The 22,074-nt window shown below is 48.4% G+C and overlaps 1 protein-coding gene across 1 annotated transcript; it reads right to left on the bottom strand.

Moving 5' to 3' along the window:
* Positions 1-2,153: 2,153 nt before the first annotated feature.
* On the bottom strand, positions 2,154-5,268 carry LOC103303049 (HLA class II histocompatibility antigen, DM alpha chain). The gene is made up of 5 exons (XM_008160098.3): positions 5,103-5,268; positions 3,922-4,203; positions 3,082-3,360; positions 2,749-2,877; positions 2,154-2,435 (listed from the first exon to the last, which is right to left on the bottom strand). Exons 1-5 carry the CDS (start codon positions 5,194-5,196, stop codon positions 2,431-2,433), a joined length of 789 nt encoding a protein of 262 aa, XP_008158320.2. The 5' UTR covers positions 5,197-5,268; the 3' UTR covers positions 2,154-2,430.
* Positions 5,269-22,074: the final 16,806 nt, after the last annotated feature.

Genomic DNA, 22,074 nt, shown 5'->3' on the forward strand with positions numbered 1-22,074 from the left:
CGGGCCTCTAGTACTTCTAATAATCGATTAAAATGATGGAAAATTGCCAAACATTTATAATATTAATAAGAACCATAATATATGTAGAAATTAACATAAAAGTAGAAGAACTTTATGAGGGAAAAAAACTTTATTAAATTACATAAACGAAGGCCTGAAGAAGTAAAGAGACATATCATTTTCATGTATGGGGCATCCTAACATAATGAAAAAATCAATTTCCCCCATATCCAAATGACATAACCGAAATGATGTCCCAACCAAAAGCATAGCAGAATTTTGGGAGAAACTGACAAGTTTATTCCAAAATGTCCATGGAAACAAGGACCGTGAGTATCTTAAACAATTTTGATAAAGAAGAGAATATTTAAAAGCTACAGTAATTAAAACAATATGGTGCTGACACAGTAACTGAATAATCCATAGACAAATCCATCCATAAAGGGAACTTAGTGTAAAATCCCTGGGGATAAATGGAATATTTGGTCATCGGTATTAAAAAAATCAGTATATATATATATATATATATATATATATGCATAACCCATGGACACAGACAATAGGGTGGTGAAGGCCTGGAGTGGGGGGTGAGGTTGGGCTAGAAGGGGTCATTGGGCGAAAAAGAGGACATCTGTAATACTTTCAACAATAAAGATAAATTTTAAAAATATAAAAACTGCATTTTCTTGTGAATTTGTAGGGTTTTCTAATATATTTTATGTAGTAATCTTTTTATTTTTAATATAGTAATCTTATGTCAGTATAAATATTGCAAATGCCTTCTTCCATTTGCAGCTCATCAGTTAACACAGATTCCCCCCTGAATAGATTTATACACAGATTCCCCACGAATAGATTTAATTTTGGCCTTTAAAATCCTTATGGTTTGAGCTTTTATGATCTTAAGAAATCCTTTCTAACCACAGGCAGTTACAATTTTTGCTGGAATATAAAGTGTTAAGGAAAAACCCCACTTTCTCAATGGGAAACTTTTCTATGTGCCAAACACTGTTCTAAGCATCTGACAGACAGTAACTTAGTTAAGCTTCACATCAATCCCATCAATCCTACTGTTATCATCATCCCTAAAGAAAGCAAGAGGCAAAGCATATGCAAAGCAGTTCAGCCCCAGGAGTCATGTGCCCGGCCCTAGGGCCCCACTATGGGCTCAGGCGGCACTTTCAGTTCTACCTGGACCAGCCACTCGGAAGGACACGTGAATTCCGGGCCCTTCCAGGCTGCTCAATGTCACTTCAGGAGTCTACTTGTACTGTTTTCACAGGACTGACGTGACAGAGTTAGAACAGCGTCTGGCCTGGCCGGAGTGGCGCAGCTGGTTGGCTGTTACCCCATGCACCAGGAGGTCTGATCTCCAGTCAGGGCACATGCCCAGGTTGTGGGTTGACCCCCAGTAGTGGGCATGCAGAAGGTCTCATCAATTTTCATCATTGATGTTTCTATCTCTCTCTACCTCCCCCTTCCTCTCTCTCAAAAAAATAAAAATAAAAAATCGCCGTCACTAGTTTGGCTCAGTGGATAGAGCATCGGCCTGTGGACCAAGGGGTCCCGGGTTTGATTCTGGTCAAGGGCACGTGCCTCGGTTGCAGGCTCCTCTCTGACCCGGGCCCTGGTCAGGGCGCATGCCAGAGGCAACCAATCAATGTGTTTCTCTCACATCGATGTTTCTCTCTGTCTTTCCCTCTCTCTCCCGCTCTTTCTAAAAATCAGTGGAAAAATATCTTCAGGTGAGGATTTAAAAAAAATCAATAAAAACAAGAGTAGCGCCTGAGGCTTACTTTCCCACTCCTGCAGCCCTGTTTCCGGGCTGCGGCGAAGGTGGGAGGGAGCGTACACTTCTGTAGGCAGTGAAGCGCAAAGATGCCCCCACGCAAAACCCCAGCACTGTGTGCGCCCCGACCAGGAAGCAGCTCTGCCTCGCTCCTCACAGTCCCCACGCTGGCTGGCGGGGGTGAAAGCATCGCATGGTGCTGGGACCGGGACGGAGGCAGCTGGGAGCCAGGGGTTTCCCATTCCCCCCCTCCTCCCCCCAAGTTCAGGTTAAGGCACGTTGAATTTGACAGGACAACTCACTCAGTTGAGATATCCAGAAACAAACACCATGAGTTAAAAAAGGAGCCACACCAACACAAAGTAATGAGATTTATTGCCTTGAAGTGGGGAGGATTGTGGTCATGATAGAACGGCCACTGGTTGCCTGGGATGCAGGCCGGGGCAGCACAGCCCCAGCTGAGAAACCTGCACACACATGAACACACATGCACAGGCATGTGCACAGACACACGTGCACATGCACAGCCCAGGGAGCCCCGGGCCTTCTGCTCCGAGGAGGAGCGAGCCGGGCAGGCTGTGAGGAACGGGAGCAGCCCCTGTAGATGGCCGAGGTGCCGGCGTCAGACTCGGATCAGGAAGTCAGTCTGAGGAGAGAAGGATGGGGAAAGCCATCAGGGGGACCCCCTTCTCCCCAAAGGCCCCCCGCCGGCAGCAGGCCCTGCAGAAGTTGATCTCTCCTTGCCCGTCATCTCCACACCCTTCCTGCAGCTCCCGTCACTCCTCTGCCACTCACAGCCAGCCCTGTGACCCCCACCCTGCGTGTAACCGGGACCCCCCCAAGCAGGCCGATCCCACGGAGCCGATACAGCCTCGCCACCCAAGCGCCCGAGGCCACTCGCAGTCCTCCCCAGGCCCAGGAGAATCGGGCGGGGCCGCGGCCCCCGGCCCCCGACGTACCGCCTGAGCAAGGGTTCCGGAAGCGGACGATGAGGACCAAGCCAACGAGGACGCCCAGCACACCCAGGCCGAAGGCCACGCCGCACAGCACGTTCTCCAGCAGAGCTGAGGGCAGCGCGTTGTGGGGCACTGGAGACAAAGGGGAGCAGGTGGGCCCCGAGACCTGGTTAGGCGCCCCACCCTGGGGAACCATGTGGGTGTCTGGGCTGACAAGGGAGAACCTGAGGCGTGAAAGGGTGAGGCTGGACTAGACAAGGCCCAAGCGGAGAAGAAGGCTCGGCGGGTCTGCCCCCTTGTGCCCCCAGTGCCAGGCTCCCGGGAGGAGGCCCTCACCCCAGTAGGCAATCGCTGTGTAGCCGTCAATCTCGTGAGTGACGATGCAGGAGAAGAGGTCCGAGGGCTCCGGGGTGAAGTTTAGGTAAGAAAAGGCCTGGAAGCTGAGTCCTTCGATGGCTGAGACGAAAGTGGGCCCGGCGCCCTCCACGGGGGCCAGGTGGCGCTGCCAGGCCACCGTCAGCGTGGGCGGGAAGAGGTTGCTGACAAAGCAGACCAGCGTGTTGGGCTTGCCGAACTCCAGGGGCTTCAGCGTGAACACCTCAACCACAGGAAACCCTGGAGGGGCCGGTGGAGGGACAGAGGGGACTCTTCAGGGAGCCCAGTGTTTGGAGGGGGCGTGGCACACAGAGGGGAGGGCAGAGACCGTCAACCGGGCGGCTTTGGGGGGGTTCGGGGGCGCTGGCCCTGAGGTCTTCTAGGCAAGAAGCAGAGCTGGACCTAGAGGCAGAGGCAGACCAGGCCCCGGCCACTGCGGCCGCCCCGCTTCCTGCGGCTCCTCCCGCCCAGGCCCCTCCGTGCCCTCCGATCTCAGCTGCTCCTCAGGGAGCACCGGCAGGCCCCCTCCGTCTATCCTGCTGAGCACGTCCCCAGCGCCCATGTCCCCGAGGCCCCCTGCTCCCGCTGACTTCAGTCTAACACACCCTGGGGACGCCCCAATCTAGGCCCCTGTCTCCTGACCCCCCCAGAGACGGGCGCAGCCTCGGCTGGTAGAAAACCCAAGGACCGGGGAGAACCAGAGCCCCAGAGGTGGGGGGCTGGTGTGAGGGAACAATTCTGGGCATAGATTAATGAGGTTCCGATTGCAGCACCCACCCCACCCCCCAAAAGACCCCTGACCTCTAGACACCGGGATTTGCCCTTCAAGCTGTGGGCCTACTTCCTGGACCATGGCTTGGCATAATGCTTTGTCAAAGAAAATGGTGGGGGTATCTCTGGACGTCTGCGCCCAGTCAGCAAATTCGGGCAGGCGAGGCACTCGGGTGTTCTGGGAAAAGTCGAAGGAGAAGAGCTGGTCCTCGTCGAAGGTCTCGGAGAGCCCCACGCCCGGGCTCCAGTCCTGGCAGTACACCGTGTGCCGGAACGTGTGGTTCTGCAGGCCGGCCCGCCACCCTGCGGCTGCTGCGGAGGAGACAGGGCAGGGCGGGTCAGGCCTGGGCCCCGGAGCGGGGGGAGCCCCTCCAGGGCCTGTTATCTGGGCTCCCCCACCCCGTGGGGTGGAAAAGAAATCACTGGGATCTCTCCCAACTACCTCTGCCGTAAAAAGGCCAACTGTCCAAAGCCTGGAAGTAACGGGGCTGCTGTCTAAAGTGTCCCAGCGCGGGCTGTGCGTGCACTGCTGGCGGCTCAAACCCAGCACACGCCCGGCCGGCGGCTGCATCCGCCCCGGGGAGACCTTTGTCTAATTCACCAGCCCCCCAAAAACAGCTTCCCCTCGCTCCACCGTCCAGCCTTTGCAACGACAAGACTGGGGAAGTGACCCCAGAGCTGCAAGAAATAAGCCCTTGTCTTTGCAACTTCTGGCAGAAGTCCCCCAGCGAGCAGGAAGCCTACCCAATACCCAATACCTAGAATGATAGGCATTTCGAGGGAGAGGGATCTTCCAGATTATTCTTCCATCCTGCCCCATCCTTTCCAGAGAGGGAAATCAAGAAAGACTTCCAAGAATTGCAAGGTGAGCTGGTGACCGAGTGCGGCGGCTCCTGCGTGGAGCCGTGGAAATAACACTTGCTTTGCTCGAATCCCAGCGCTACCACCTCCCAGTGTGACCTTGCAGGAGTTACTCAAACTCTGAGCCTCACTTTCTTCATCTGGAAAATGGATATAGTAATCTCTGCTTCAAGAGGCTCTTACATGACATGCATAAAGTACCCCTGGCAGTTTGCCTGCCATCCAGCCATTGTAGCTTTGTCCCAATTCTGCTGGTCTCCACTACCCGCAGTACTTCCCACCATTTACAGAGCGGGCTCTCCCCCAGGGCTCTGGGTGGGCACTGAAGCCACGGGGAGGTGCTGTCATACCTGGAGGGGCGGCCCCGGAGTGGGGCAGCAGCCACAGGAGGTGCAGCAGCTGCAGCAGCGCAGGTCCAGGTCCGGGGGCCCGCTCAGGACCCATCCTTCACCCACACTGCGGGCAGGGAGCTGCCACCAGCTGCCCAACTCCCTCCCAGACCCGGTTCCGCCAGCTCACTTCCAAAAGGGTCCCTGCCCCTTTGGCTAACCAATCACAGGAGGGAAAGCTCCAACATCACCAGTCGCTGGGGAGAGAGGCCTGGGGCCAGCAACCTCCGGAAGAGGGCTTTCCCAGGCCAGAGCGGGGTGTGTAACTGGGCTGGGTAAGTGAGCAGGGACGTCTGCCTCCTGGTGGGGGCCCCTCCGGCGCCTCTCAGCCTCAGCCAGGATTCTCACCCCAGCCAGCGCCCCATGATGAAGCTCTTCTTCCCGCAGCAAACCCCTGGCTCTCCGCATTCCCCTCCATCATTAGCTCCAGTGCGTTCTGGAGCCAGAAAATACAAAGGCGAATAAGACATGTTCCTGCTTTCAAAGAGCTTAAAGTCTAGTGGGGGGAGAGGGTCAATGAATCAATACACAACACTAATGTATTTAATGAACACGTGCTGAGTGGTTTTGGAAGTAGTCTTTGTATGAAGGTGAAGGAATAGGTGAGCACCTCAGGACAGCTTCTAAGGGTCTTGAAGAAAAAACAGTTTGACACAGGACGTGAGCGAAGAGAAGAGCGTTCCAGGGCAAGGGATGGGCACACATGTGAAGTCAGAGGCTCAGAGCTCCTTCCTGTGCCGCCTCGTGAAGCTGGAGCGGGTGTGTGGACACTGCTCATGCGCCCCTGTCTGGTCATGGCAGGCTGAGGCGTGTTCACGTGGAGCTGGAAACATGGGCAAGAATGGATCACAAAGCCCGGTTACGCCACAAGGAGGACCCGGCTTCTACTTGGCAGATGATGGAGATAGTAAAACTGACACGTGCACAATCATTTCAACCTTCAAAAGAACTGTTCCACTAATTCCAACAACGGACTGGAGCGCAGACAGAATTGAGGCAAAACTGCTGGCCACGAGTGTGTAGTTTATGAGACCAAAATACGAAGTGGCACACACACGGCCCTCTTGCAGTAACATAGCAACGATCCAGGTGACAAATGTTCAGATCCTGAGTTAAGTCATGAGGGGAGGAGATGGGGGGGATTGAATCCTATCTAATAAAGAGGGAATGTGCTAATTGACCATCACTCCATCACAAAGATGGCTGCACCCACAGCTGAGGCCAAGTTCCCATAAGGAGCCTTAACAAGCAATCAGCAGGGACCTGAGGCTATGCCCTCCCCCAGCCCCGTGGGGCTTGACAGGGGACCTCAGGCCGTGCTCCCCACCTGGCAGGGCTTGATGGGGGACCTCAAGGTGCACTTCTCATCCTGGTGCTGGGCTAGGGTACCTCAGGCCGAAACCCCCACCCCGGCACCAGGCCGGGGGACCTGAGGCTGCGCCCCCTGCCTGGCTGGGTTTGACAGGGGACCTCAGGCTGTGCCCCCCCACCCAGTGGGGCTTGATGGGGGACCTCAAGGTGCACCCCAGTGCTGGGTCAGGGGAACTCAGGCCATGCTCCCACCCATCGGGGCTTGATGGGGGACCTAAGGCTGCACCCCCCACTCAGTGGGGCCTGACAGGGGATCTCAGGCCGTGTCCCTCACCTGGCAGAGCTTGATGAAGGACCTCAAGGCACGCCCCCCACCCTGGTCTGGGCTGGGGGACCTGAGGCTATGCCCCCTGCCCGGCAGGGCTTGACAAGGGTGGGACTGGTGGGGTCTGGATCTAGCCCAATGCGGGGGGTTGGGGGGGGAAGGCGGCCAGGTCTGGGTCTCACACGATTTTGAGGTGCATGTGGGTGGGCAGGGACTTGACTCTGGGTCCCATGGTGAGCCCCAGACTCTGATAGGAGGAAGGTTTTCATATACATTTTACTAATTTTCTTTCATCTCTGACACTTCTATTATAGAGAAAGGGCAAATAGCAATATTAAATTATTTCCTCTAATTAATCCCCTTTTAATGTGCATGAATTTTGTGCACCGGCTCACTAGTATTGAGATAATTAGGAAGTAGAAGCTAAAGGGCTTGGCTACTGATTAGCTGTGGGAAGGTGAGATGGAGTCAGGGATAACACCCAGGTTTCTGACTGGATAGCAGGTTGGTCACGATGGACAGATTTGAGGTAGAAAAAAATGCCATAAACACAGGTTTAATGAAGAGGAGAATGAATTCAGGTTTGCACGTGTTGACTTTGAGATGCCCGTGGAGGTGTGAGGTTTGTGGGTGTGGATGTCAGCTCTGGGCTGAAGGGCCTTCATTTGAGAGGCGTGAGTGTTGAAGCAGAGGTGGTGGACGAGGTCACCCAGTGAACTGTGCAGCGACGGGCGGGGAGTGGCATAGAACCCGGTCTGCACGAGCTCCAACCCCAAGCCTCACGCCAGTCAAGATCCGGGGTCCAGTCAGGAGCACATAACCACGCTAGATATTCCAGGCTGGGGTTTACTACCGAGAATCCGTTGCAAAGGCAAGAAGTGAAAAAGGGACACAGAGAGTGGCTGGGGGTGCACACAGGAGGAATACCCGGACGTCAGACGCCGCTGTGGCCGGAGCTGGAACCCGTGTCTGCACCTCTGTTGCCCGGGGGACACACAGTCATAGTCGGCTCTGGATCTACTGAAGGGCTGCCATCGCCAGCAAGGCTGGCTCACCGAGAAGGTACTTCCTCTGCCCAGCAGGCTCGAGTCCAGACTCGCCTGTTCTTGCTGCTGCTGTAACTACCTGCTACTGCGTCTGAGAGACAAAGCAGGAAGCCTCCCGGTTTCCCCCGCCTACCGAGCTCTCCCGTGGGCGCCAGCTGGCCAGGCGGCTGGAAGCACAGGCCCTGCAGACGCCTTGGCCGGCGGGGAGCAGCCCAGAGCACCTGCAGGGGGGCGCGCCAGGCGCCGACACGACCTGCTAACCAGGCACGGAAATGCACTAGCTTGTGAGAACCTGGGCAGCAGGAGCATCCTGGGAATGAGAACGAGGAAGACTCTGATGAAGAGAAACAGGCGTCCCAGGAAGAAGGGCAAGGCCAGCATTGTCAGGAGCTTCTCAGAGGGACTGGAAAGTGTCCTTCGGTTTGGAGAGTCTGAGCCGGCTGATGAATTTAGGGAGAGCAATTTCACCGCGTGGTGGGAGCGCTCCAGATGGCGGTGGGCTGAGAAGTGGGAGGCGAGGCAGAAGCTGTCAGCGTGGAGCTGCAAGTTCGCTAGAGAAGAAAAGAGAAAGACAGAAGGGTGGGGGGAGCCGCAGGGAGAAAGAACTAATGTGGCAATTAAGTAATCTTAGACATTAATCCATGTGAATATGGCCCATCTATGTTTCTGAGACTTTCAAAGTCCATATTCCCTTCAGAAAAGCAGATGACAGCAGTAACAGCCCCAAACAGAACCAAGCCCATGGCCTCCTGGGTGTCTGAGACGTGCGTGGGGGTGGGGGGTGGGAGGCAGAGTGCCAGGGCTGGGGCAGGGTTTGGAAACCACTGTATCACACTGGAAACACAGAGCGGTTCCCAATGTCCCCCATTTGTGGACTAAGCCATGTCCGGGGCTGTGGTGAAGACTCAGGCCCCTCGGGAAGCAGGAAGGCTGTGCAGTGCCCAGGCCCGAGGGGGAGACGTGTGGCAGCCACCAGGGTGTCGGCAAACGTTCGCTGTAAAGGACCAAACAGTGAATGCTTCAGGCTCTGTGGGGCCCTCCATCTCAGTCCCGGGACTCGCACGTCCAGCAGACGCTGCAGCTCCTCGGGGCGGGAGGAACGAGGCAAAGGCTAGAGGAGGACAAGACCGGCGTGAGAACCATAACCCCCATCACCAGGACAAGAGTGAGGTGTGGCTACCTCCTCTCTCTCCGGGTAGAAATGGCAAAAAGTTCAAACACTTGTAACTACCCTTCCCTCTATGTACTCCCTCTTCCCATCAGGACCCTCTAACAACCTCCAGAATAGATGATGTCAAACACAGTCTGCGTTTGGGGGTGATAGCGGTGGCAGGAGAGGAGCGAAGCGGCCCTTAGGCCTCCCGGAACCTGCCTACCTGGTCTGCAGGTATGAATGCCTGAGAACGCCAGCGTGCCCCCGGAACCAGCTCTCCCACCCTTGTTTCCCTGGCAAATCTGCTGAACAAGTCGTGGCCACCATCTCTCCCCTCTCATACTTGCCATTTAATCCTTAACCCTCCACAATGGAATTACCATGAGCATTTTTGTGTTGCTAAGTCACGTGGACTCTTCCCAGTCTCCGCAACATTTGACACTGTTGGCCAGGCCTCCTGCCTGCCCTTCTGACATCAGATGGCGCTCTCTCCTGGCGGCGCCTCCTGTGCCTGGCGTCCTGTCTCCTTCGTGCACTCCTTCCTCCCTGCCACCCAGAGTCAAGTCCCCGCCCACCCACATGCACCTCAAAATCGTGTGAGACCCCCCGCCCTCCGGCATTGGGCTAGATCCAGACCCCACCAGTCCCACCCTTGTCAAGCCCTGCCGGGCAGGGGGCATAGCCTCAGGTCTCCCAGCCCAGACCAGGGTGGGGGGCGTGCCTTGAGGTCCTTCATCAAGCTCTGCCAGGTGAGGGACACGGCCTGAGATCCCCTGTCAGGCCCCACTGAGTGGGGGGTGCAGCCTTAGGTCCCCCATCAAGCCCCAATGGGTGCGGGCACGGCCTGAGTTCCCCTGACCCAGCACTGGGGTGCACCTTGAGGTCCCCCGTCAAGCCCCACTGGGTGGGGGGCACAGCCTGAGGTCCCCTGTCAAGCCCAGCCAGGCAGGGGGCACAGCCTCAGGTCCCCTGGCCCCGTGCTGGGGCAGGGGGTGTGGCCTGAGGTCCCCTGTCAAGCCCTGCCAGGCGGGGGTGCAGTCTGAGGTCCCCCAGCCTGGTGCCAGGGTGGGGGTTTCGGCCTGAGGTCCCCTAGCCCAGCACCAGGATGGGAAGCGCACCTTGAGGTCCCCCGTCAAGCCCCGCTGAGTGGGGGGCACGGCCTGAGGTCTCCTGTCAAGCCCCATGGGGCTGGGGGAGGGCGTAGCCTCAGGTCCCTGCTGATTTCTCGTTAAGGCTCCTTATGGGAACTTGGCCTCAGCTGTGGGTGCAGCCATCTTTGTGATGGAGTGGTGGTCAATTAGCATATTCCCTCTTTATTATATGGGATTCAATTCCCCCTTCTCCTCTCCTCATGACTTAACTCAGGATCTGAACATTTGTCACCTGGATTGTTGCTATGTTGCTGCAAGAGGGCCGTGTGTGTGCCACTTCGTATTTTGGTCTCATAAACTACACACTTACCCTTTATGTTGGTGTCCCAGGAGGTGTGTTCTCAACCGTCTCTTTTGCACTGTCCATGTTCGGGATGGCATTTACTCCCACACCTCCCCGTGCCCCCAACTGGCTGGCATTGTCCAACCTACCCCTTTGGTCCGCTCTGCTGATTCACACCCCTTGTCCCCAGCTGCCTGTGTGGCTCCATTTGGATGTCGACGACAGCAATTCTCAGACCGTATTCCCCACAAAAGTCTCCCTTGAGAAATTTTAAAATGTATTTTTTATTTTGAAATGTATTTCAACACTCAATACATTTACATAATAATTATGCAATCATTTATTGCATTTAATAAGGCTCTTTTGGTTATAAGCAATAGAAAACAATTCTGGCTCACTTAAATTCTTTTTTTTCTTTTTTTTTTATTAAGGTATTATATGTGTACATATCTTACCATTGCCCCCCCACCCCACTCCCATACATGCCCTCACCCCCCAGAGTTTTGTGTCCATTGGTTATGCTTATATGCGTGCATATAAGTCCTTTGGTTGATCTCTTATCTCCCCCACCTCTCCCTAACCTTCCCGCTGTAATTTGACAGTCTGTTTGATGCTTTACTGTCTCTGTATCTATCTTTTTGTCCAACAGTTTATAATATTCTTTATTATCCATAAATGAGTGAGATCATGTGGTATTTTTCTTTCATTGACTGGCTTATTTCACTTAGCATAATGTTCTCCAATTCCATCCAGGTTGCTGCAAATGATGAGAATTCCTTCTTTTTTATGGCAGCATAGTATTCCATTGTGTAGATGTACCACATTTTTCTGATCCAGTCATCTGCTGACGGGCACCTAGGCTGTTTCCAAATCTTAACTATTGTAAATTGTGCTGCTATAAACATAGGGGTGCATATATCCTTTCTTATTGGTGTTTCCAGTTTCTTAGGATATATTCCTAGGAGTGGGATTACTGGGTCAAATGGGAGTTCCATTTTCAGTTCTTTGAGGAAACTCCATACTGTTCTCCACAGTGGCTGCACCAGTCTACATTCCCACCAGCAGTGCATGAGTGTTCCTTTTTCTCTGCATCCTCACCAACACTTGTTTGTTGATTTGTTGGTGATAGCCATTCTGACAGGTGTGAGATGGTACCGCATTGTCGTTTTGATTTGCATCTCTTGGATAATTAGTGACTTTGGGCATGTTTTCATGTGTCTCTTGGCCTTCCTTCTGTCTTCTTTTGAAAAGATTCTATTTAGGTCTATTGCCCATTTTTTTATTGGATCATTTATCTTCCTTTTATTAAGTTGTATAAGCTGCCTGTAGATGTTGGAGATTAAACCTTTATCAGTGATGCCATTTGCAAATATGTTCTCCCACGCAGTGGGCTTTCTTGTTGTTTTGTTGATAGTTCCTTTTGCTGTAAAAAAGCTTTTTATTTTGATGTAGTCCCATTTGTTTATTTTCTCTTTAGCTTCCATTGCCCTAGGAGCAGTATCAGTGAAGAAGTTCTGAGATTTTGCTGCCTGTGGATTCCTCTAGTATTTTTATGGTTTCCCGTCTTATGTTTAAGTCCTGTATCCATTTTGAGTTGATTTTTGTGTATGGTGTAAGTTGGTGATCTAGTTTCATTTTTTTGCATGTATCTGTCCAATTTTTCCAACACCATTTATTGAAGAGACTGTCTTGACTCCATTGTATGTTCATGCCTCCTTTGTCAAATATTAATTGAGCATAGTGGTTTGGGTCGATATCTGAATTCTCTATTCTATTCCATTGATCAACATGTCTGTTCTTATGCCAGTACCATGCTGTTTTGAGAACAGTGGCTTTGTAATACAGCTTGAAATCTGGTATTGAGATTCCCTCCTACTTTATTCTTCTTTCTCAGGATTGCTGTGGCTATTTGGGGTCTTTTTTTATTCCAGATGAATTTTTGGAGAGTTCTTTCTAGGTCTGTGAAATATGCCGTTGGTATTTTAATGGGGAGTGCATTAAATATGTAGATTGCTTTGGGTAGTATGGACATTATAATGATGTTGATTCTACCAATCCATGAACATGGTATGTTCTTCCATCTGTTTACATCTTCCTCTATCTCTTTTTTCAGTGTCCTGTAGTTTTCTGCGCATAGGTCTTTTACCTCCTTAGTTAAGTTTATTCCTAAGTATCTTAATTTTTTTGGTGCAATGGTAAATGGGATTGCTTTTTTAGTCTCTCTTTCTGTAAGTTCACTCTTGGTGTATAGAAAGGCCATAGATTTCTTGGCATTAATTTTGTATCCTGCTACATTGCCGAATTCATTTATTAATTCTATTAGTTTTTTTATGGAGTCTTTCGGGGTCTTTATGTACAATATCATGTCATCTGCAAATAAGGACAGCTTTACTTGTTCTTTTCCAATTTGGATGCCTTTTATTTCTTCTTCTTGTCTAATTGCAATGGCTAATACTTCCAGTACTATGTCAAACAGGAGTGGTGAGAGTGGGCATTCCTGTCTTGTTCCTGTTCTTAGGCATCCCTGTCTTGTTCCTGTTCTTAGGGAAAATGGTTTTAGTTTTTTCCCATTGAGTATGATGTTTGCTATGGGTTTATCACATATAGCTTTTATTATGTTGAGGTATGATCCTTCTATTCCCACCTTGCTGAGAGTTTTTATCAAGAAAGAGTGTTGGATTTTGTCAAATGCTTTTTCTGCATCAATTGATATGACTATGTGATTTTTATCTCTCAGTTTGTTTATGTGATGTGTCATGTTTATTGATTTGCGGATATTGTACCATCCTTGCATTCCTGGGATAAATCCTACTTGGTCATGGTGTATGATCTTTCTGATGTACTGCTGGAGCTGATTTGCTAGAATTTTGTTGAGGATTTTGGCATCTATGTTTATTAGGGATATTGGCCTGTAATTCTCTTTCATTGTGTTGTCTTTATCTGGTTTTGGTATTAGGGTGATGCTGGCTTCATAGAAGGAGCTTGGAAGTGTTCCTTCCTCTTGAATTTTTTGGAATAGTCTGAGGAGGATAGGTTTTAGTTCTTCCTTGAATGTTTGGTAAAACTCTTCTGTGAAGCCATCTGGCCCTGGGCTTTTGTTTTCTGGAAGCTTTTTGATGACTGCTTCAATTTCTTCCATAGTTACTGGCCTATTGAGCTGTTTAGATTCTTCTTGATTGAGTTTTGGAAGGTTATATTTTTCTAAGCATATGTCCATTTCTTCCAGGTTATCCAGTTTGTTGGAATAGAGTTGTTCATAGTATTTTGTAATAATCCTTTGTATTTCGGCGGGGTCTGTTGTTATTTCACCTCTTTCATTTCTGATTTTGTTTATTTGGGTCCTCTCTCTTTGCTTCTTGGTGAGCCTGGCTAGAGGTTCGTCAATCTTGTTTATCCTTTCAAAGAACCAGCTCTTGGTTTTGTTGATCTTTTGTATTGTTTCTTTGGTCTCTATGTCATTTATCTCCTCTCTGATCTTTATTATTTCCTTCCTTCTGCTTACACTGAGCTTTTCTTGTTGCTCTTTCTAACTCTTTGAGTTGTGGGGTTAGGTAATTTATTACCATTGTTTCTTGTTTTTTGCAGTAGGCTTGTAGAGCTATGAACTTCCCTCTCAAGACTGCTTTCGCTGTGTCCCATAGATTTTGGATTGTTGTGTTTTCATTGTCATTTGTTGCCATGATGTTTTTTATTTCTTCCTTGATCTCTCTGGTAACCCAGTCATTGTTTAATAGCATGCTGTTTAGTCTCCATGTGTTTGATTTCTTTGGATTGTTTTTATTGTAGTTGATTTCCAGTTTTATGCCACTGTGATCTGAGAAAATGCTTGATATGATTTATATCTTCTTGAATTTGAAAAGACTTTGCCTATGTCCCAACATATGGTCTATCTTTGAAAATGACCCATGTGCACTTGAGAAGAATGTATATTCTGTGGCTTTGGGGTGAAATGTTCTGAAGATGTCAATTAATTCCATCTGGTCTAGTGAGTCATTTAAGATTGATGTTTCTTTGCTGATATTTTTGTTTAGAGGATTTGTCCAATGGTGATAGTGGGGTATTAAAGTCTCCTACAATGATTGTATTGCTGTTAATCTCTCCCTTGATATCCTCCAGGAGGTTTTTTTTTTTTTTTATGTATTTGGGTGCTCCTGTATTGGGTGCGTATATGTTTACCAGAGTTATTTCTTCCTTAACTTAAATTCTTTTAAATATATTTTTATTGATTTCAGAGAGGAAGGGAGGGAGAGGTAAAAACATCAATGATGAGAGAGAATCATTGATCGGCTGCAGCCCGCAGGCCGATGTTCTATCCACTGAACCAAACTAGCTAGGGCCTAACTTAAATTTTTAAGTGGCAATTTATTAGAAGGTCACTGAGTGAGCTCATGAAATCAAGAGTGGAATAAGCTAGCCCCAGGTAGGGGAGCCCTGGCCCAGCAGCAGGGTAAGTTGCCATTAAGATGCCTCACCTTCAAAGGCCTCCAGCCTCTAGCTTTTAAGTTGCACACTGCTGGGCGAGACAACCCAACTGGCCCAGCTTGTGTTAGGTGGGTACCTCCAGATCAATGAGCTGTGGCCAGGCACAGCACCTCTATGCAATAGAGCTATCTCCAAAGCAGGGGGAAATCAGCACGAACCAAACAAGCACCCCAACACCGCCCTCTTGAACGTACAGCATCCCAGTTGCACAAACGGGGTGGCATCTGCACCAGTGACAGACAGCATTGCCCAGGAGCTGCTGGGGAGCGACGTCTTCTACTGGGGCTCTGGTCTGTCACCAGTCTTGCCAAAAACTCAAAATATACTTATGATTCGATATTGATTAATAAAAATATTTATATTCCACTAACAGACTTCCTTTGGATCTATAACTAAAATGCTTTTTTAAAATTCTACTAAAAAATATTTCAAACATACACAAGAGAAGAATCTAATAAACTACTATGTACTCTCATAAGTTCAACAATTTTCAACATTCTGAGTCTTCCATTCATGTATCATTTATTCTCATGTTCCACACACTTTTTCCCTGTATTTTACAGAAATTCTGTCATTATAGTCCACGAGGAAATATTTCTAAGGGAATCTATAATAGATGATAATTTTCTTTACAATAACTATAATACTCTCACCAAAAACATTAAAAACACTTAACTTCATTTAACATAATGTGTTCTTCCCCTCCCCCCGCCATTATCTAAAAATGTCTAAAAGATATTTTAAATGAAAAGCAGTGTCTTATAGTTTTTAAACTGTGCTTTCATTTTTTTTTAAATTGGTGAGTTTTCTATTTTATATTGTCTCATAAACCCCTATGGTTCAATAATGAATTCTAATAGACAAATTAAGTTGAATAATTACTACTCTGAATGCACACCTCCATATCAAAATTTACAAAACCAAACTCACCACCTTCTCTTCCCAACAAGTTCCCACTTTCATATTCAAGACCTTAATAGCTTAACTATCCAGCCAATTATGTGAGCTACAAATGTGAACCAACCTCATTTTCCTCAAATCTTCTCATCCCATTGTTTGCCAAGTCCTATCACCTCTTCCATAGCTTTTAAGTCTGCCCTCCCTTTTCTTTCCATTCCCACTGGCTCAGGCCATCACTGGTTTGTTCCCTGGATTACAGCAACTTTCTTATCATTGGTTTCTCTGTCTCCAATCTCACTGTTATTGTCCAGTGTCGCTAAAGGGATATTTTATTATGCATATTCAGTCACATCATACTTTTGATCTGGACCCTACTTAACCTACTTCTATATCCCTATGGGATGAAACCTGACCGCCCTCAGGAAGCCTTTGGGGCACTGAACAGAGATTAGTGCACAGCGTCTTCAGTGTGTTCCCAGCACCCTGTGCCTGCCACTGCCATCGCTTTTATTATTCTCTTCTATTTCTGTCTGCTTCACCTGACCCCCAATGCAAGGTCCTTAAGGGATCATGTCATATTCTTTTTTATCTTCTCAGCATCTACCAAGAAGGCCCACCAAGTGACTGCTCATTGGACGAATAAATAGGCTGCTAGTGCCCTGGCTGGTATGGCTCAGTGGTTGAGTGCCATCCTTTGCACTGAAGGGTCCTGGGTTCGAGTCCCAGCCAGGGCACATGCCCAGGTTGCAGGCTTGATCCCCGGTAGGCGTGTATGTGGGAGACAGCCAATCAATGCTTCCCTCTCACATCGATGTTCCTCTTGCTCTCTAAAATCAATAAAAACCTTTTTTAAAATAAATTCAAATGGGCTGCTAGTTAGTTACTGAAGGTGTTGAAGCTGAGCCTGGAAGCCTTCAAGCTTTAGATCGTCCCTTCTAACAGAGATCTCAACAGTAAATCTTACCAGGAATGTCTCTACTCTACGAGCACCTTCACCCCCCACTGCCTTCCCTATGCACCCCACCACTCTTCCCAACGGCCACTTTCTTCCTAGTCCCCGCCACCTCCTACTTCAAAGATCAAACCTAGCCACCCAGCTCCCACCTTTACCTTCATTTCTAGCTCAGTGTCTCTTCACATCCTTTAGCTACATTACTAGGAATAGCAACCCTCTCAACTGCTCTACAAGGTTGAGATTTACTGTGCTCACTATATAAACAAGAACTGTGGCTCAAAGATGTCCATTCATTTATTTATTTAGCAAATATTTATTGACCATCCTCTACACACCTGGAAGTATGCTGGATACCAGACACCTACCATCTAATCCTATATAGTAAAAGGCTAATATGCAAATTGTCCACATGGGCGGGAGTTCGGCCTACTGGGAATTAGATGTGCACTGACCACCAGAGGGCAGCACAGAAGATGGCAGGCGTCGTGATGCAGCGCTGGCTGGCAGCGGGTGGCAGTGGAAGCACTGCCGGCACATATGGGCCCCAACAAGAGCAGGACTGCAGCGGGAAGGTGGAGCAGATGAATGGGCAGTGCCAGGCCAAGATGGGTGTGAGCGGGGACCCCAATTGCCCCACCAGTTGCCCCACAGATCGGCCCTGATCGCCAGCCAGGCCTAGGGACCCTACCTGTGCATGAATTTTGTGCACCAGGCCTCTAGTTATAATATAAAGGGACATTAAGTAACCAAATCTATAAAAGCAAATTGTAAAAAGACACTATGAAGAAAAAGAACTCTGATTCCATAAGAGAGACTAACTGGAGTTGGGGACCTCCTGATATTGAGATGGGATCTGAAGGTAAAAGTTAGGCAGGTGGGAAGAGTGCACTGATGGAGAGAACAGCATGTGAAGGCCCTGAGGCAGGAAAGGAGCTGGCTCCTTCTAGGAAGTGAGGAAGGACCATGTGGCTGGAGCACAGTCAGTGCCAGCAGATGAGGCCAGAGGCAGGCAGAAGTAAAGCCACGTGGGACCGTGGGGACTACAGAGTGTTAGTTCTGATGCTGCAACTACTTTATTCCTCCTCATCTCATGCGTGAATGTGCAAAGATGGCTGACCCACCTCCAGTCTCTCCAAAGCCAATCCATGGTGCACACTGTTGCTAAGTAAATCTTCCTACAAAGGTAGCTCTCACTTCCCCAATCAAAATAGCCCCTTCCTTTGTACTGCATTCGGTCTGAATCACTTGGCCTGGGTCCTCTGTACTCTTGAATTCTAGCCCCAGATGACAGAAACTGCTCTCCAATATCAGCAGTGAGCCCCGTACCAACTAGTGATTATTTCCCTTTCTTTATTCTGCCACATCCTGTGGGGTCTCATTTCCTCATCAGTCAGAACAGGGGTGCTTAGCCTGCAGCCCACGTCATAAATTCCAGGGGTCCATGAACCTGGATGGGATAAATAAGTCACCTTATTTTCAGTAACATCTAACTAAAATTTAGTTTTATGAATGTAGAAAATAAATCTTTGTAGTAATAGCAGTATGTTAATGTTGTCATCAATAGAAATCATCATCAATTAATATTTTCATACCACATATACAGACATCTCAAAATATCTCTACTTTATAATTATGGGAGTTGTTAGACCTGCCAATAAGTCATCTTATTTAATGTATGAGTTAAGAAACATATGTGTGGTATTAAGAAAACACATATTGCCCTGATCAGTGTGGCTCAGTTGGAGCATCATCCTGCGCACCGAAGGGTCACAGGTTCAATTCCAGTCAGGGCACATACCCAGGTTGTGGGTTCAATCCCTGGTCAATGTTTCTCACATCCATGTTTCTCTCTCCCCCTTTAAAATAAATTTTAAAAAATCTTATAAAACATACATATATTACTAGACCACCACACATTTTAAAAATATCTAGATAATTGTATATTTATGCATTTACAAATATTATTGTTGGACAAAGTCCAAAGGTGCCACCAATCTGCCAAAGAGGTCCACAGCACAAACTTATTTGAGCCGTAGCTGGTTTGGCTCAGCGGATAGAGCGTCGGCCTGCAGACTGAAGGGTCTGGGGTTCGATTCTGGTCAAAGGCACATGCCCGTTTTGCAGGCTCGATCCCTAGTTGGGGACGTGCAGGAGGCAGCCAATAAATCATTCTCTCTCATCATTGATGTTTCTATTTCTCTCTCTCTCTCTCCCCTTCCTCTCTGAAATCCATAAAAATATATTTTTAAAAAACTCATTTGACAAACACGATGTCCTCACTGGAGGACATCTTACTCATATTCCCTGGTTCTGCTTTTCCTCCCTTTCTGATGCTCTTCCCTTGGTTCCACTTCCTTTTCTTGCTCCCTGGGGAGGGAACCCAAAGCTCAATCCTTCCACAACTAAACTCTGTTTCCTACTTCCTCCCTCATAAATCTCACCTACCTTATAAATCAAACACTGCCTCAAAGATGACTCCCAGCCCTGACCGGTTTGGCTCAGTGGATAGAGCGTTGGCCTGAGGCCTGCGGACTGAAGGGTCCAGGTTCAATTCCGGTCAAGGGCATGTACCTGGGTTGCGGGCACATCTCCAGTAGGAGGTGTGCAGGAGGCAGCTGATCGATGTTTCTCTCTCATCGATGTTTCTCTCTATCCCTCTCCCTTCCTCTCTGTAAAAAATCAATAAAATATATATATTAAAAAAAATGACTCCCAAATCTACCTCTCCTAATGTTTTTCTCCAACTCCAATCCTGGATCTTAAACTTCCTGCTATGCTTAGCAACCAGAATAACACATCATCCAGGGGCAGACTGCCTGGGTACAAATCCCAGCTTTGGTCACTTACTAAAAGTGTGACCACGGGCAAATTATTTAACATCTCTTTCTTCAGTTGCTCCATGTGAAAAATGAGAGTGATGACTACAGTATCTACGTTATCTATATATACACTGAGTGGCCAGATTATTATGGTCTCTGAATGCATAATAATCTGGCCACTCAGTATATATATATTAGCGGCCTGGTGCATGAATTCGTGCATGGGTAGGGTCTGGCCAGCCTGGCCAGGGGGAGGGGACATGGCAGTTGGCCGGCCTGCCTGTTGGTCGAACTCCTGGTCGAGGGGACAATTTGCATATTAGCCTTTTATTATATAGGATATACACTGAGTGGCCATATTATTATGCGTTCAGAGATCATAATAATCTGGCCACTCAGTGTATAAAAGCCTAATATGCAAAGTGACCCTTTGGGAGTTAGACCTACCGGGAGTTTGATCACTTGGCAGCTGGGGAAGGGAGGCCCTGGCCAGCAGCCGGCAGCCACTAGAGACCCTACACATGCACAAATTTTGTGCACTGGGCCTCTAGTAGGGTTATAATGATTAAGAGAGTTAATACATGTAAAGAACTTTTAACAGGGCCTGGTATGTGTCAAGTACTCAGTAAATGTTAGCTATCACCAGTCCCATCTCACTCCAACCTGATAATTTCATTGTGTAGGTTTTTAAATTTTTTATTGAATTTATTGCTGACATTAGTCAATAAAAGTACAATTCTATAGTACATCATCTGTGTATTGTATTGTGTTCACCACCCAAAATCAAGTCTTTTTCCATCACCACTTACCCCTTCTTTACCCTCTTCATTTTGTGTTTATTAACAAGTATAGTGCTAGCTACTAGGGATATGAAGATAGAGTTCCTATCCTATGACATAACCCTGATCAAGTCATTGCTCAAAAGCTTCCAGTGGCTCCCCACTGAGTTCAAACTTAACAGCACTAGAAATCCTTCACAATATCCCCTCAAATAAATTTAACTTCCCAGCTTCCCTCCCATCGCTTTACTGCTTGTAGTTTGTACTCTCTTCTGGCCAGGCTGGACTGCCCTGCTGCATAAAAAGGACCGATGCCACAATGCTGTCTTTCCTCACACCACCCCCATGTCTCAAATGTGTACTTGGTGGCAATGATTGTGTTTTATTATGATTATTTCCCCAATATTATGCATGGTACCTCATAAACACATACATTACATTCTTACCTAAGTTGTATACTTACTTAAGTATCAATTTCCTTCAACATTTGCTCTCTTTGTGGGCACCTCATACTAGCCAGGACTACGCCAGGAGCTGGGGATTTATACTGGGGGGAAAAGAATACAACATGGCCCTGTTCTCAAGATCAAAGTCTACTAAGGGAGAGGCACATGTAATCATGCAAATGCCATTCACTGTGAAAGGTGAAATCATAAGGACACCAAGGAATGCGCAGTCAGCTGAATTTGGGAGGCAAGTATAGGCTTTTCAGGTGCTTTGGGGACTCAAATGGATTGGAGAAAGCCTATTACGCGTTAGACTGCAGTGTGTGTAAAATACAAAGGCATAAAACAATGGTCTGTCTAGGGAATAGTTCATTATGGCTGGAGTACAGGGCACAAGAGGAAGTGGCTAGACACAGGCTGAAGAGGAAGGCAGACCTTTCTGTCAAGTGCAGGAACGTGGATTTTACCTCCCAGGCCATGAGGAACTAACAGGGTTTATGCGGCAGCACATGGCCAGAGCTGTACTTTGGAAACCTCACTCCTCACAGGGCAGAGGCAGAGAGAAAAACCTAGAGCAGCATTATCAACGGGGCTTTCTGCAATGACGGAAATGTCCTATAATCTGTGCTGTCCAGTACGTCAGCCATTAGCCCCCTAATGAGACCTTGATGTGTGGCCAATGCAACTGAGTCACTAAACTTAAAATTGTATTTAATGTTAACTTAAATAGCCACATGTAGCTAGTGGCTACTGTACTGAACAGTGCAGCTTTAGTGATAAGAAAAACCAGTTAGGAAGCTATTGATGTAGCTCAGGTGATAGGACAAGGACAGTGTGACTCAATAGATATTTTAGAGGCAAAATGGTAAGTATAGTGGGTAGAAAGTTGTGAGTAAAAGAAATCAAGAATGCACTCCCAGATCCCGGGCTTTGGGACAGAATAGCGGCCATCAGCCAGGATGACACAGGAGCAGGTCTCCCAGGCGCACAGACCACATCCATTCTGACCGGGCGGAAACCTCTGGGGGTATCCAAGCGGTAATATTTAGTAGCAAGTTAAGCTCAGGAGAGCAGTCGGAACAAAAGGAACAGATTTGAGCTTTGCATCATTGAATAAAATTACTTAGCGAAGATGAACAGAACTAGAAGCAACCTGAAGCAAAATCCTGGCAAACATCAACTGGTAGGAATCAAGGAGAATTCATGGGACTGGAGAGGAACCGCTGGGCAGGTAGGGAGAGAAACCAGCAAGGCTGGTCACAGAAATCCAGGGTGAGAATTTC

Source organism: Eptesicus fuscus, chromosome 10, assembly GCF_027574615.1.
Source record: "Eptesicus fuscus isolate TK198812 chromosome 10, DD_ASM_mEF_20220401, whole genome shotgun sequence".
Lineage (NCBI taxonomy): Eukaryota > Metazoa > Chordata > Mammalia > Chiroptera > Vespertilionidae > Eptesicus > Eptesicus fuscus.